This window comes from Camelina sativa, chromosome 19 (assembly GCF_000633955.1).
Source record: "Camelina sativa cultivar DH55 chromosome 19, Cs, whole genome shotgun sequence".
Taxonomy (NCBI): Eukaryota; Viridiplantae; Streptophyta; class Magnoliopsida; order Brassicales; family Brassicaceae; genus Camelina; species Camelina sativa.
This window is the reverse complement of record NC_025703.1, coordinates 25,945,648-25,960,151: the sequence shown is the minus strand read 5'-3', so window position 1 is coordinate 25,960,151 and position 14,504 is coordinate 25,945,648. Positions and strand designations below refer to the sequence as shown.

Here is a 14,504-nt window from a genome sequence, read left to right as displayed (position 1 = left end):
CCCAAATTAACAAACATTTTGATTATGATCTGTTCTATTACGTTTTTGTTTTTAGAATAATTGAGTGGTTAAGGGAGAGAAGACGGAGAGTTTTATATTTTCGTTACCGGAAAATTTTGATCTCCGATGGCTTCTTCCCCTGAATCTGCTCCTCCTCCGTCAAACTCTACCGCTTCTCCATCTCCACCGGCTAATACCAATTCAACCTCCTCTTCTCCCCCGGCTCCTACTCCTCCTACTCCTACTCCTCCTCAAGGAGGCTCATCATCATCACCACCTCCTGATTCCACATCTCCACCAGCTCCACAAGCTCCTTCTCCTCCCAATGCCTCTAATAAGTCTCCTCCCGCACCGCCACAGAGCGGTGGTGGAAATGAATCTCCACCAGCACGCGGCTCTCCTCCTTCTCCTCCTTCTAGGAATAATGGAGATAACGGTGGAAGCAGGTCGACGCCTTCAGGAGACAACAATGGCGGCTCTCGTTCGGAAAATACCCCTTCTGGCGGAGGCAGCAACAGAGGAAGCGGTGGAGGAGGAGGAGGAAGTAATATGAATACGGGTATCATCATAGGTGTATTAGTTGGAGCTGGACTTTTGATGATTGTGCTTATCATTGTTTGTCTTAGACGCAAAAAGAAGAGACAAGATTCTTACTATCCTGATGAACCCATGAAAGGTAAAAAAAAAAAAAAAAAGCATATGTTTTAACACATTTTTATAAGCTTAGATTAGATTTGTTCATTATATTATTGTTTCAGGAAATCAATATCAATACTATGGAAACAACAACAACAACAACAATGCTTCACAGAATTATCCAAATTGGCACATAAATTCACAAGGCCAAAACCAACAACCTCCTGGTGGTGCTTGGGGAGGCGGTGGACCATCACCCCCTCCTCCTCCACCGCGGATGCCTACAAGTGGAGAAGATTCTGAATTGTACTCTGGACCAGCACGCCCGGTTTTACCTCCTCCTTCGCCTGCTTTAGCCCTTGGATTCAATAAAAGCACTTTTACTTATCAAGAGCTTGCGGCTGCAACAGGAGGGTTTGTGGATTCTAACCTTTTAGGGCAGGGAGGATTCGGGTATGTCCATAAAGGTGTGTTGCCTAGCGGGAAAGAAGTCGCGGTTAAGAGTTTGAAATCTGGTAGTGGACAAGGAGAGAGAGAGTTTCAAGCTGAGGTCGACATCATTAGCCGTGTGCATCATCGGTATCTTGTTTCTTTGGTTGGATATTGCATAGCTGATGGACAGAGGATGTTGGTTTATGAGTTTGTTCCTAACAATACTTTGGAATATCATCTTCATGGTAACTAGACCACTTACAACTTATATCACAAAGTTATTTTCTAAATTCTTTAGATTCAAGAAAATTGTAACCTTTGTTGTTGTTGTTGTTGTTGTTGTTGGTTCAGGGAAAAATCTTCCGGTAATGGATTTCTCCACCAGGATGCGTATCGCATTAGGAGCTGCGAAAGGACTCGCTTACCTTCACGAAGACTGTAAGTTTCAAACATTCACCAGACTCATTTTCTTAACGAATGTTGCATGAAACCTAGAAAGCTTTGTCTCTGACTAGTGATTTCTTTTTTTGGCTGAGAAAACAACACAGGCCATCCTCGGATCATTCACCGCGACATCAAGTCTGCAAACATTCTCTTGGACTTCAACTTTGATGCTATGGTGATAAACTAGTAGCCACATTAGGCATTACGCTTTGGTTTTTGTTAATGTAACATTGCTAAAGTTGATAATGACTTATGGCATTGTGAATTCAGGTGGCTGACTTCGGATTAGCTAAGTTAACTTCTGATAACTACACTCATGTATCTACTCGTGTGATGGGAACTTTCGGGTAAGCGTTTTCCCGTATAATAAGATTGTTCGTGCCAATCAAGAAACAGAACCTTTTGTACTGATCTAGTTTTACTTCTCATATGTAGATATCTTGCTCCAGAGTATGCATCTAGCGGTAAATTAACAGATAAGTCCGATGTTTTCTCTTACGGCGTCATGTTACTCGAACTCATAACTGGTAAACGACCGGTTGATAATAGCAGCACCATGGATGACACCTTAGTAGATTGGGTATATCCTAAATAAGTTTCTTGTTGTACAAGAATTGTGAATGTTTTCGCCTTTAATGGCACTGATGATTGCTTCTTGATTATAAATGAATACAGGCTCGGCCTCTTATGGTTCAAGCACTAGAAGATGGAAAATTTAACGTGCTCGCAGATGCAAGACTTGAAGGCAACTACAACCCGCAAGAAATGGCTCGAATGGTGACTTGTGCCGCTGCTAGCATTCGCCATTCTGGCCGTAAACGTCCAAAGATGAGCCAGGTAAATCAAACTTCTTTATAACCCAACTATTTGATATTGTTTTGGTCAGATAATAATAATAACAAAACATGTTTTGGTTTACAGATAGTAAGAGCGTTAGAAGGAGAAGTGTCACTAGATGCTTTAACCGAAGGTGTGAAGCCAGAACACAGTAACATTTACGGGTCATCAGGAGCAAGCTCGGATTATAGTCAGACATCTTACAACGCTGACATGAAGAAGTTCAGACAGATAGCTTTGTCAAGCCAAGAGTTCCCAATCAGTGAAAGTGAAGGAACAGCCAGTCATGATTCCAGAGAGATGTCAACTAAAAGCCCTGCTGCTCCTCAATGAGACAGAATCAATGAATGAATGATAAAAGAAGAGATTTTGAGGGTTCTGAATGCAGAACCAATGTAAGCTTTTAAAATGTCATTTCATTGATTGGATTTTTTTTATTTACTTTTTCGACTAAGTTGTGTTATGTTTTAGATCGTTACGTATGTGTATGATTCTCTGCTCTGAGGTTGATTCAAACATGAAAACTACTTTTGTTTGATTTGGATTGTATCTCTCTATATGCTCTGTTTTCATAATCTACCAAATTAAACCGGAATTAAACCAGAATTTATACCGGGACAATTAAACCGGTCCGGTTAGAAATCCCTGACGCTCTCTGTTTTATAACCTTTCTCCGTCGTCTTCTTTCCCATTTCTTCCTCAGTTCTCTCATTTCGCGTCAATGAAATTTTAAACCTTTGCATTTGTTTATTGAAAAGTTTACATTTTTCTTTTTGTTTGTGTTGGATCCAACTATGCTGAGATTGAGAAGCCTCTTGTCCCTGAAAAGTTCTTCGATTGTAGAATTGTCATTACCAAACGCCACTGAAGCAATTCGTTTCGCTCCATTTCATTCCACGAGTGTTCTGTCTGAGAAATCGAGGAATGGTTCCGTAAGATCTTTCTCTATAAAGATTTAGCTTCATCATTTGAATCTGTGTAATTAGATGTTTTAATGCTCTCAGATTGATTTTGGTCGCAGGATAAGGCTTCTGATGGCGAAAGATCTTCAAAGGTAAGATTTTTTATTTATGAGCAATGTAAAAGCTGAAACTTTGAACTGTGGTTGATACATTGATCGGATTGGAATCAAGAATAGGAATCGTTATATATGGGTTTTGTGTAAATCTGTGATTTATTATCAGATTGAAATTGTTGTCAAATCTGCGAGTTTCCTCAAATTTTGGTTGTCTTAGTCAGAACCCTCAAGTTTAGGATCACATGATTTGGTCATGTAGCTGACATCACAACCAAATTGGTTTTGTAAATGTTTGTACTTTCTAGATGGAACTTTGGAAGGATTGGTTGTTGATAGAAATGCAATCTGTGTTGAAAACCTGTGCTGGTCTTGTCAAGGATTTGATAGTTTTGGTGTGTGTATGTGTGAGTGGTCATTTATATGTGTATCTAATCAAACTCATAAGAGAGTTAGTTCTCCTCTGAAGCTGCAAAATGTTGATCCCAGAACTCCTCCATAAGATTCACATGTACCGTAAAGGAGAAGGGACGCACTAGCGCTAGAAAGACTGTCGACAAACTCCTCTTCCACAGGGGATTTAATGATCCGCTTCAGGTATGTTCGTCTTGCTATTGTTCTCAATCTACCCTATTCGTTTTCTGAATTTATATACAAATTTTGTTACTTTTTAAAAAAAAAATGTGTTTACATGTACCGTCTTTTCTTATACGTAGAATGAGTGGCATTTCGGGCCAAATCCGCTGATCCGGGATAGGCATATGAAGAAAAAACCTCCACCTGGCCGGGGAAAGAAGCCTCGGGATAAGAAAACAAAAAGTGAGTTGCTTTTTTTTTGCCCTTTTTCTTAGTACCACCACATAACTCTTGGCTCTAACTTTACTGTATCCTTTTGTTTGTTTGTAAATTAGGATGGCACAGAGAAGGAAATCCTGAAGATGACTTTGGCACTGATGCTAATAATACATTTGAGAGCAAATGGAGAGAAAGGTGGACAACTCAATCTCAGAAGTCCTCATATTCGAGAGACTCGACATCCGGATTTGAATGGAGAGAAGGCTGGAGCTGGACCACTCAATCTCAAAGGAGCAGAACTTGGAATAATGAGTCTCTTGATGAACCTTTGAATGTTGGCTCTCGGTCTGAGAGGATTGTTTTGGGATTGCCTCTAGATGGTCCAATCAAAATTGATGATGTTAAGAATGCGTAAGTCTTTTCAATTGCTTCCAATGCTCCCCTAAATTCTATAAATGAGTGTTCGTGAAAGCTTTCTTCTTGTTTTGCAGCTTCCGGTCTGCGGCTTTGAAGTGGCATCCGGATAAGCACCAGGGGCCTTCTCAGGTATGCATGATTTTAAACAAAGATTGGATTGTCTCTGGTTTTCTTCTTTTAAGTTTATGTGTTGACAAATTGTTTTTTATTTTATTTTGGGTATATGTGGTTGAAATCGCAGGCGGCAGCGCAAGAGAAGTTTAAACTCTGCGTTGATGCATACAAGTCCCTCTCTTCTGCACTCTCTTGACTTTACTTTACACATAGGCATTATTGTAGCATTAGTTGATAAGGTTGCTTCTGAAAGATGGGTTTGATTTATGAGAATCCACCAGTAATGAGATTGCATAATGGCCAAGAATCACCAATGTATCTCTCTCAATTCTTTTCAAGATTGACAACAAAAACAATGCTATATGAGAAACATTTGTGTTCTTGCGCATAATTTGGACTTGTTATATAACTGCTGATTTGAAACACATTGATGTGAAAGACAATAGCTCGAATACGTCGTGTAACAAAACACTCTTTTATTTCGTACACGAAAAAAAAAAATATCTCAAATACTACATCTTTATATTTTGTGTCCCAAGCTAAAACTAGGCTTAAACATATGCGTTGGCCAATTCCAATATATGCCCCAATCCAGTAAAGGTGCAAACACTCAAACAGTAACGGTTATAGCAGCATATTTAACACATCTAACTATTTCTGATTCCGGCCTTGAAATAATCTCAAATGGTAAGTTCTTTTACATGTTTATTTATCTTTTTATAACTATCAAAAATATATATCGAATTTACATATCATATCATATAATGATTCGCCACAATTTTTTTTCTATTTTTCTTGGTATGTACTACTAAAAACTACTCCTTCCGTTTCAAAATATAAGATGTTTTAGAGAAGTTTTTTGTTTTTTAATATAAGATGTTTTCAAGTTTTTGTGCAACTTTTAGATTAGTTTAATATTTTATATTATGCAATATTGTTTCTGATTGGTTGAACTTGTTAAAAGTAAAGACTTCTTAATATGCGTGTTTTAGTTAAAACATCCTATATTTTGAAACGGAGAGAGTATAATTTATGAATCTATACTAAATAAAAGTAGAAGCTATAAGCTTTTAAGGCTGTCTACCTAGGATTTAAAATATCCAATCAAGATTCGACATGTCAACTTCCATGTCAGCGTTAGAATTTTGGTAAAACTAAGATTTACTTAATTAAACTCTTTCTTTAATATATGTAATCATAAAAAGAAAAGCCATCAATATTTTTGTAAACGTTCCCGATTTTAGAATGTCTAATTTCCTATGATTATATGTTAACTAGGTATGGACCTGCACGTTCGTGCGGAATTGATTTCAAAAACTAAGTTTACTATGAAATATGTAATATCTTATGTACGTATGGAGTTATGTACATAGATATATTTATTTGTTACAACATTTATAGTTGAAACTTATATTAGTTTGGTTTCATTCAGTTTGTGATGTTTGAAATATATAATAAAGGTTTCAGCATAAAATTAAGATTCACCAAACGACAGACCCGAAATATTAGATAATAATATATATCTGAAATATTAGATAATAATATATATCATTTATTCATTTGATATTTTGTTTATTTTTAAAAGCTTGCAAATAACCTGAAAATCTGCAGGATCCACCGGCAAAACACATAAATTTAAATAGATTTTTAAATATGTCTAGATGATATCAAATGATTCTTTAGAATATTCTCTTTAAGATTTTTGGTAACAATAAATCCATACTATAAAAATAATATAAAACTTAATCTATAACCTATTTGTAACCAACTTATTAAAACTAGGTTTTGAACCATATTTTGAAGAAAAATATCTATGATTGATGACGGTAATAAAATATTATCTTATAGAAAACTTTAAATTACTATTTAGGAAAAAATAAATTTCAGATACACAATTTTTTAAAATATAAAAATCAGTTGTGTTATAAAATCAAATCTGATAAAAAATCATGAATTTAACTCAACGTCCAGGCGAGACAGATCAAACAGGTGACCTCACATATCCTAAACCATTTTTTTAACCACCAGAAAAACGAAACAATTTTATCATCATGAATTTATCTATTTTTCATATTTAATTGATCGTTATCACCTATGTTTTCGTGTTTTTCATTCAATGTTTTCTTATTCTTTATGGTCATTTTCATTGCCAAATTTTATGGTAATTGTCATCATTACTTTTACCGTCAGGTTCTTCGTTATACTCTTTTTCTTCTTTTTACTCGTCAACTTCTTCACATTCTTCCACTGAAAAACCTTTTTTTTAGACTACTACACAACTTGTTAACTCATCAAACTCCAAGACCAAAATCATTTCATTTCTCATTAAATTTGTGCAATTCATGAAGACCAGCATAGTCAACACATGCACTCAATTATTGATAATTTCATCCATATACTTATTCGGTTTTAGATCCACACGTATTGAAACTTCTCAAACCAAAATCCTTACTTGTAGAGAAAGTAATATGAACACATGTATAGTTAAAATAATATTTGTGCTTTTCATCAATCCTTCTTTTTTAAACTTAAAAAACATCAAATCAAGATCTTGTGACATCAATCATTCTTTCTTAGACTTAAAAATAAAAATATTACTGTAAAAGTGTCAAATCATCTGTAAAGTAATAAACAAAAACATGTTTTACAGCTCATAAGAGATATAAAGCACAAACGGAGATAAGTAAGATACTAAAAAATTTGATATATAATATTTAGTAATTCTTAAACTTTTAAATTTTTAATAGAGATTAAATTTTTAAAATATTTTAAACTTTAGGTGCAGTTGAAATATTTGTAACATTTTCCTTTTTTTTAGAGTTAAATATCAATGACACTTTACCTTTTTATAGAGTTTAAATGGTTATAATATTTTAAAATTTTTATGGAGGTATTTATAATATTTTTAAACATTCTATAATAAATATTTAAACCTTTAAAAATTTTAATTTACTAAAATAAATCAAAGAAAACTTTTAAATTTGGAAACCTGATAAATAAGCATAAATCAAGCAAACTTGATAAATTTATAGTTAAAAACATATTATTTTTATTTATAATGGTTCTCAACCATTATCTAAAATTTTCTAGCCGATGTGAGATGTTGTACATATTTATTTTATTTCTGTAGATTTAACTTTTTCTTTTCTTTTTTCTAAAAAATCTTAATAATATAGATTACTACTATATTTCCAAAAATGTTATTAGTGAAATATCTAATTCTTATTAGTTTTTTTAAATTCATATATGGACACCTTTAGGAGTTTATAGCTTCAACTTTTTATTAGTATAGATATAATATTATAAAATTTCTATGGAGGTTAAGTAATTGTAATAGTTTAAAACATTCTATGAAGTTTAAATATTCTTAATATTTGAACCTTTTAAAAGTTTCAATATTTATAATAATTTAAACTTTTAAATTCTATAAAAGAAAATTTTTACAAAACCTTTTAAAAGCCAAGAAATATTTAAAATTTAAAAATTATAATATTTTGAAACCTTTTAAAAGCTAAGACTTTTAGAAGTTTCAATATTTATAATACTTTAAACTTTTAAAATGTTTCGAAATATAAAATTTGAACCTTTTACAAAGTTTCAATATTTATAATATTTTAAACTATTAAAATTTAAAAATTATAATATTTAAAAACTTTTTAAAAGCTAAGAACTTTTAAAAGTTTCAATATTTATAATATTTAAAGTTTTAAAATTTTAAATATTATAATATATTTTTGAAACTTTTTTAAATATTATAATATATTTTTCGAAACTTTTTAAATTTTTAATTTGATCAAATAAAAAACCGGATCAAACCGAATAAAACTTTTAAACTTGGACGCATGATAAATCAAGCTTTCCTGCTCATTCGTTGTTGGAAGCATATTAATTTTATTTATATTGGTTATGAACTATTGTCTAAAAATTTCTAGCCGATGTGGGACATTGTACATGGTTCTTTTATTTCCATAAATTTAAAATTTTCTTTGTTTAAAAAAAATTCTGGAAATTCAAAAAATGTTAATGAATGACATGTCAGATCATGATAGGTTGTTTAAAATAATTCTTAATATAGAATATTCTGGAAATTGTAAAAAATGTTGAGTAATATGTCAAATCCTGATAGGTTGTTTAAAATCCTATGTGGACGCCTCAAGGAGCTTATAGCTTCTACTTTTATTTATTCTTGGAGGGTGATTGGTTAACAAGTTGTGTAGTAGTCTAAAAAAAAAGTTTTGAATGATTATTCAGTGGAAGAATGTGAGAAAAACTTACGAGAAAGAGGAAGAAGAAAAGAATCACGAAGAACCGGACGATAAAAGTAGCAATGATAATTATCATGAAAATTTGACAATGAATATGACGAGAAAGAATAGGAAGAGAAAGCAGTGATAAAAAACACACGAAGAATAGGTGGTGAAGATCAATTAAATATACTTTAAAAATAATGTATAGTTTTTTATAAGATAATATTTTATATTTGTCATCAATCATGTTTGAACAAAAAAAAAAAATTGTCATCAATTATATATAGTTTTCACTAAAATATATTAAATAAATCAACCCGTAGTGTAGGTTCAAAACCTAGACCTACAATCTTGTTTTCCTCTGCAAGTTATCATTCGATCAGCCAGTGAGTAGTTCTCTTGGCCTCTCACTAACTCAGTTGAATACCATTTCATTTCATTGGTAAACGAAGTTAATCTAAACCGCGACACAAACCATTCTTTATATCTATCATTTTTCAAAATTAGGTAGTTCATAACACAGCCAAGGAGAAATGATGGTTTGATCTGTTCTATGGAAATCACTGATCCTTTTAAGGAGCTTTTATTCGGAAAACTCACTTGAAATCTCACTTTGTTCTTTCGAATCTGCGTTTTTTCTCAAAGTTTTAGATTGTTTCCAACGCTAATAAAACGTTTGGCATTATGATGTACATATTAATTACCTTCTCAATGACTTGGTCTTGTTGTGGCCTCCACTGAGTTTTGTTAAACCGTTGCAGCCTCACATTTTGTACAGATATCTCCGCGGCAGCTAAGCCATCACTCTGCTCCATGTAAATCTCTGCATTAGTGCTTGAAATCTCTAAAACTGAAACACAAAATTAAGTTTTGTTTACCTTTAAGAACATGTCGATAGGGCCTGAGAAATCAGCGTTAATACGGCCTTTAAGCATAGACCAGCATCCTTTCTTCACCATAACTTCACCTCCATAAACCTTACCACCATTATCTCTCCTCAATGTCATTCCTACTTTTCGTTGATTCTCATTTCTCAACTTTATCCAAGCTGAATCACCCAATTCAAGACTTTTAAGTCATAACGTATAACACAAGAAACAACAAAACCCTTATAACCAACATTTTCTTACCAGAAATGCTGTATATGTTCCCTTCCTGAAGATCAACTCTACTACATTTCTGATTCCATCATTTTCGTTGATTTTCAATTCTTTGAATCCATCTCCTCCAGTAGTTGCAGTCGCTTGTGGAGGCTTCGTGAGGCACTTTCTCATGACGTTACATAAATTAAAAACATTGTGTTCTCTTAAAATTACAAAAGTAAATGAAATGAATTTATTGAGATGCTTTTTTGTTATACCTCGGATTTTAGAGTCTGGTCGTAGGAGAAAGGATCCATGCAATGCCCTGAACCTATAAGAAGAATTAGAAGAAAAAGAAGAGAGATGTTGAAAAAGCCATTGTTGAATCTCTTCATGTTTTCTTGTGACTAACTCAAAAATACCCTACGATATATGTATGGAAGAGTCTTGGGAGATTCACTATTTTATAAAACATTATATACCTCACAAAAGGTATCATTATTTTTAGTTTTAATTAATTCTAGAGGAATAAGTATAATTTTTAATTTTCTTATCTTTATATTTATTTATATACCAATCTTTTGAAACATTTTATACCATCTATATTCTGATTGTTAATAATATTTTTAAATATTGCAGAAGATGTATAGCTAGAGGGGAAAAAAACCTAAAATACATTTTTTAGTAATAGATTAAACAAATTAATTATTTTTTAGAACAAATTAATTCAAAATACATTTTAATTAACAATGTAAATGAATATCAATTTTTATGGTAATTAATACTTATAACATTTTAGAGTCAATGCAATACTTATAACTCCATCTCATGCATGCTCAGCATCGAATGAAACAATTGGCCGACAAGCGCCGTACGGAGCGAGAATTTGATATTGGTGACTTTGTGTACTTGAAGCTACAGCCATATCGCCAGAACTCAGTGGTTATGAGGGTTAATCAGAAGCTTGCACCTAAGTATTATGGTTCTTACAAGATTCTTGACCGTTGTGGTGAAACTGCTTACAAGTTGGACCTTCCTGGGGGCACTAAGATACACCCTGTTTTTCATGTTTCTCAGCTGAAGGAGTTGGTTGGTAATGTGCCTACTGCGACGAGTCTCCCTACTATCTTACCTGATGTGTTTGAGAAGGAACCGGAACAGATATTAGAAAGGAAGATGGTTAACAGACAATGGAGGGCTGTTACTAAAGTTTTGGTGAAGTGGGCTAACGAGCCGGTGGAAGAGGCGACATGGGAGTTTTTGTTTGATCTCAACAAAAACTTCCCTGAGTTTGAGGCTTGACGACCCTTGTGGACAAGGCTCTGCAATGGGGAGAGATTTGATACAGTTTAGCATTGCAAGCCACACGTGTGAGGTTATACGTGCGAGTTCAGGAGGAAATCATCAAATAACACGTGGACGGCTGGATTTGAGAGGCCGTTAGAATCTTTCTGGAAGCATAAGAGCAACTTGTTAGCTCATTTTCTCATTTTTATCATCATAGATCAATTTGTTAAACTTTCTCTAAATTTGTTCTTGTAATCGTTGGAATTCTCTCATCTTGAGAGCCGACGAGGTAATCCTCCGTGTTTTATGAGCATCGAGAGATTCTGATATCGAATTTAAGGTGTTTTGCAATTGATTGTGAGTTTTACTGTATTACTAAGCTAGGGGTATAACGGGAAACAAATTAGGTCTATCAATTAAAATTGAAACAAACCTTGTAGAAGAAAAGGAGAAAACAAAAAACATACACAAGAGAGGGATTGGGAGCAATATCGAAGAAGCTTGCGTTGGAGAGGACTTTGATTAAAAGAGCCAAGATTAAGGAATAAGAAGTATTGTGCTGGAGTTGAAGCTTTTTTATCACTCTGGCTCCACTGGGTCAAATTTTATCTTGTTCATTGCTTCGAATCGATGTTTTCTCGGTTTTAGCATGTTTTCTCGTTTTAAGCCTATTTCGGGACAAAATGGGTATAAGTGTTGTCTAAACACTCCAAATTCAATATGAACTCTTATAATTAGTCAAATGCATTGGATTGTTACATATTTTAACCCTAGAAACACAAACAAAGTTTCAAATCAATGTTTTCTCGGTTTTAGCCTGTTATCTCGTTTTAAGTCTGTTTTGGGACCAAATGGGTATAAGTGTTGTCTAAACACTCCAAATTCAACCCGAACTCTTATAATTAGTCAAATACATTGGATTGTTACATATTTTGACCCCCAGAAACACAAACAAAGTTTCAAATCAATGTTTTCTCGGATTTAGCCTGGTTTCTCGTTTTAAGCCTATTTCGGGACAAAATGGGTATAAGTGTTGTCTAAACACTCCAAATTCAACCCGAACTCTTATAATTAGTCAAATGCATTGGATTGTTACATAAATTGACATGAGAAACAGTAACAATGCTGTTTACTGCTTCGAATCGATGTTTTTTTGGTTTTAGCCTGTTTTCTCGTTTTAAGAATATTTTGGGACAAAATGGGTATAGGTGTTGTCTAAACACTCAAAATTCAACCCGAACTCTTATAATTAGTCAAATGCATTGGATTGTTACATATTTTGACCCTAGAAACGCAAACAAAGTTTCAAATCAATATTTTCTCGGTTTTTGCCTGTTTTCTCGTTTTAAGCTTGTTTTGGGACAAAATGGGTATAAGTGTTGTCTAAACACTCCAAATTCAACCTGAACTCTTATAATTAGTCAAATGTATTGGATTGTTACATATTTTAACCCTAAAAACACAAACAAAGCTTCAAATCAATGTTTTCTCGGTTTTAGCCTGATTTCTTGTTTTAAGCCTGTTTTGGGTCAAAATGGGTATAAGTGTTGTCGAAACACTCCAAATTCAACCCGAACTCTTATAATAAGTCAAATACATTGGATTGTTACATATTTTGTCACGAGAAACAGTAACAATGCTGTTTAATGCTTCAAATAGATGTTTTCTCGGTTTTAGCCTGATTTCTCGTTTTAAGCCTGTTTTGGGACAAAATGGGTATAAGTGTTGTCTAAACACTCCAAATTCAACCCGAACTCTTATAATTAGTCAAATGCATTAGATTGTTACATATTTTGACACGAAAAACAGTAACAATGCTGTTTACTGATTCGAATCGATTTTTCTCGGTTGTAGCCTGTTTTCTCGTTTTAAGCCTGTTTTGGGACAAAATGGGTATAAGTGTTGTCTAAACACTCTAAATTCAACCTGAACTCTTATAATTAGTCAAATACATTGGATTGTTACATATTTTAACCCTAGAAATACAAACAAAGCTTCAAATCAAGGCAAAATAGAAGTTCACCTACAACTAAGGGAGTAAGCAACTTCTTCCCTAAACTCTAGCAACTGAAAATATTTCTATGTTATCTTAACTACCCTAGGTCTTTCAATGATTTCAAACAGTGGACCAGTAGTTCGGCTGACCCTTTGGGACAATGTTGCCTTGAATTTCCGAAAACGATTGACGAAACATGTCACCAAACCTGTTGTGCTCCTCGCTACTACTGTGAACCCAAGGACAATTAAAGGTTTGTAATCTCAATCCTATAACTACCATTGTTTATTCTGCTATCTATCTGTCCAAGTTTAATCTTGCTATGTGCATATATAATAATTTTCAACTGGTATATTGTGTTTTAACACAATTAATGCAGATATGTTTTGTCTCTCCTCCACCTCTTCCACAAGGATTTTTATCGACAATGATATTGATCCTACTACTGAATATTTATCATGGTATGTACGCTCACTCACATACTTATAATGTGTTCAATTTGTATAGTATACAATATACATATCTTTACTAAGATGCATGTCTTTATTTTCCAAGGTTGTCGTCAACAACTTCACCTCAGAGGTTGTACAGCCTGAACCAGTCACCATTAGCGGATTTTATCAATTTCTGAAAAAGGACACTCCACAGGTATTTTCATTCTTAATTCTACTGATTAGTTTACTGGTTCATTCCTAATTTTGAAGAATTAGTCTCTTACAAATATACCATGTAGCAGAAAGCCCTTTTTCCTACATTACTATGATTGTAGAAATATCACCTCACTATGGCTGGTACTACATTGTATCACCTCACTATGGCTGGCACTACATTGCATGTACTAAATGTGCATGTAAACTTGAGCGAGGAGACACAACCTTGGAATGTAAGACGTGCAACAACAAAAACTCTTCCCATTGAGCGTACTTGACCCAAACTTGAATGTTCCATCTCGCGCGACGGATCTGGTCCTCAAATTCCTTTCTCCGGCAGAGTCTGTAGTCGGAGAGCTCGGTGGAGTCAGTGATTTTTTGCTTAGGCGGACAGATCTCAGCTTCTTGTCTCTCACAAGCTTCTCTTAAAATCTGTTCGGCGGTGATTTGAACCGGCGCCGGAGTTTTGTTCTTGACACGAGTAGGTCTTGGAAGCTTGACTTCAGTATCTTTCCGAGTCATGTACCCTAAGGTACGATCGGAATCTTTGCC

The 14,504-nt window shown here is 33.9% G+C and overlaps 2 protein-coding genes across 3 annotated transcripts in view; both read left to right on the top strand.

Moving 5' to 3' along the window:
* The window catches only part of LOC104767204 (proline-rich receptor-like protein kinase PERK4), a 3,573-nt gene extending 688 nt beyond the window's left edge, over positions 1–2,885 (top strand). Inside the window, exons 2-9 of one of the 2 annotated variants that reach the window (XM_010491250.1) lie at positions 56–676; positions 759–1,313; positions 1,420–1,506; positions 1,617–1,687; positions 1,783–1,859; positions 1,948–2,092; positions 2,188–2,349; positions 2,434–2,885. In XM_010491250.1, coding sequence (XP_010489552.1) covers positions 127–676; positions 759–1,313; positions 1,420–1,506; positions 1,617–1,687; positions 1,783–1,859; positions 1,948–2,092; positions 2,188–2,349; positions 2,434–2,682 — 1,896 coding nt within the window. In that variant the 5' untranslated portion in view covers positions 56–126 and the 3' untranslated portion in view covers positions 2,683–2,885. Of the gene's footprint in view, positions 1–37; positions 677–758; positions 1,314–1,419; positions 1,507–1,616; positions 1,688–1,782; positions 1,860–1,947; positions 2,093–2,187; positions 2,350–2,433 lie in introns of those variants that run through there. The other variant, XM_019240724.1, reaches the window with a different exon arrangement.
* LOC104767203 lies at positions 3,047–5,126 on the top strand. Its single transcript, XM_010491249.2, has 7 exons — positions 3,047–3,281; positions 3,371–3,403; positions 3,854–3,961; positions 4,081–4,183; positions 4,276–4,570; positions 4,651–4,705; positions 4,818–5,126. The coding sequence occupies exons 1-7, from the start codon at positions 3,144–3,146 to the stop codon at positions 4,884–4,886; spliced, it is 801 nt and encodes a 266-aa protein (XP_010489551.1). The 5' UTR covers positions 3,047–3,143; the 3' UTR covers positions 4,887–5,126.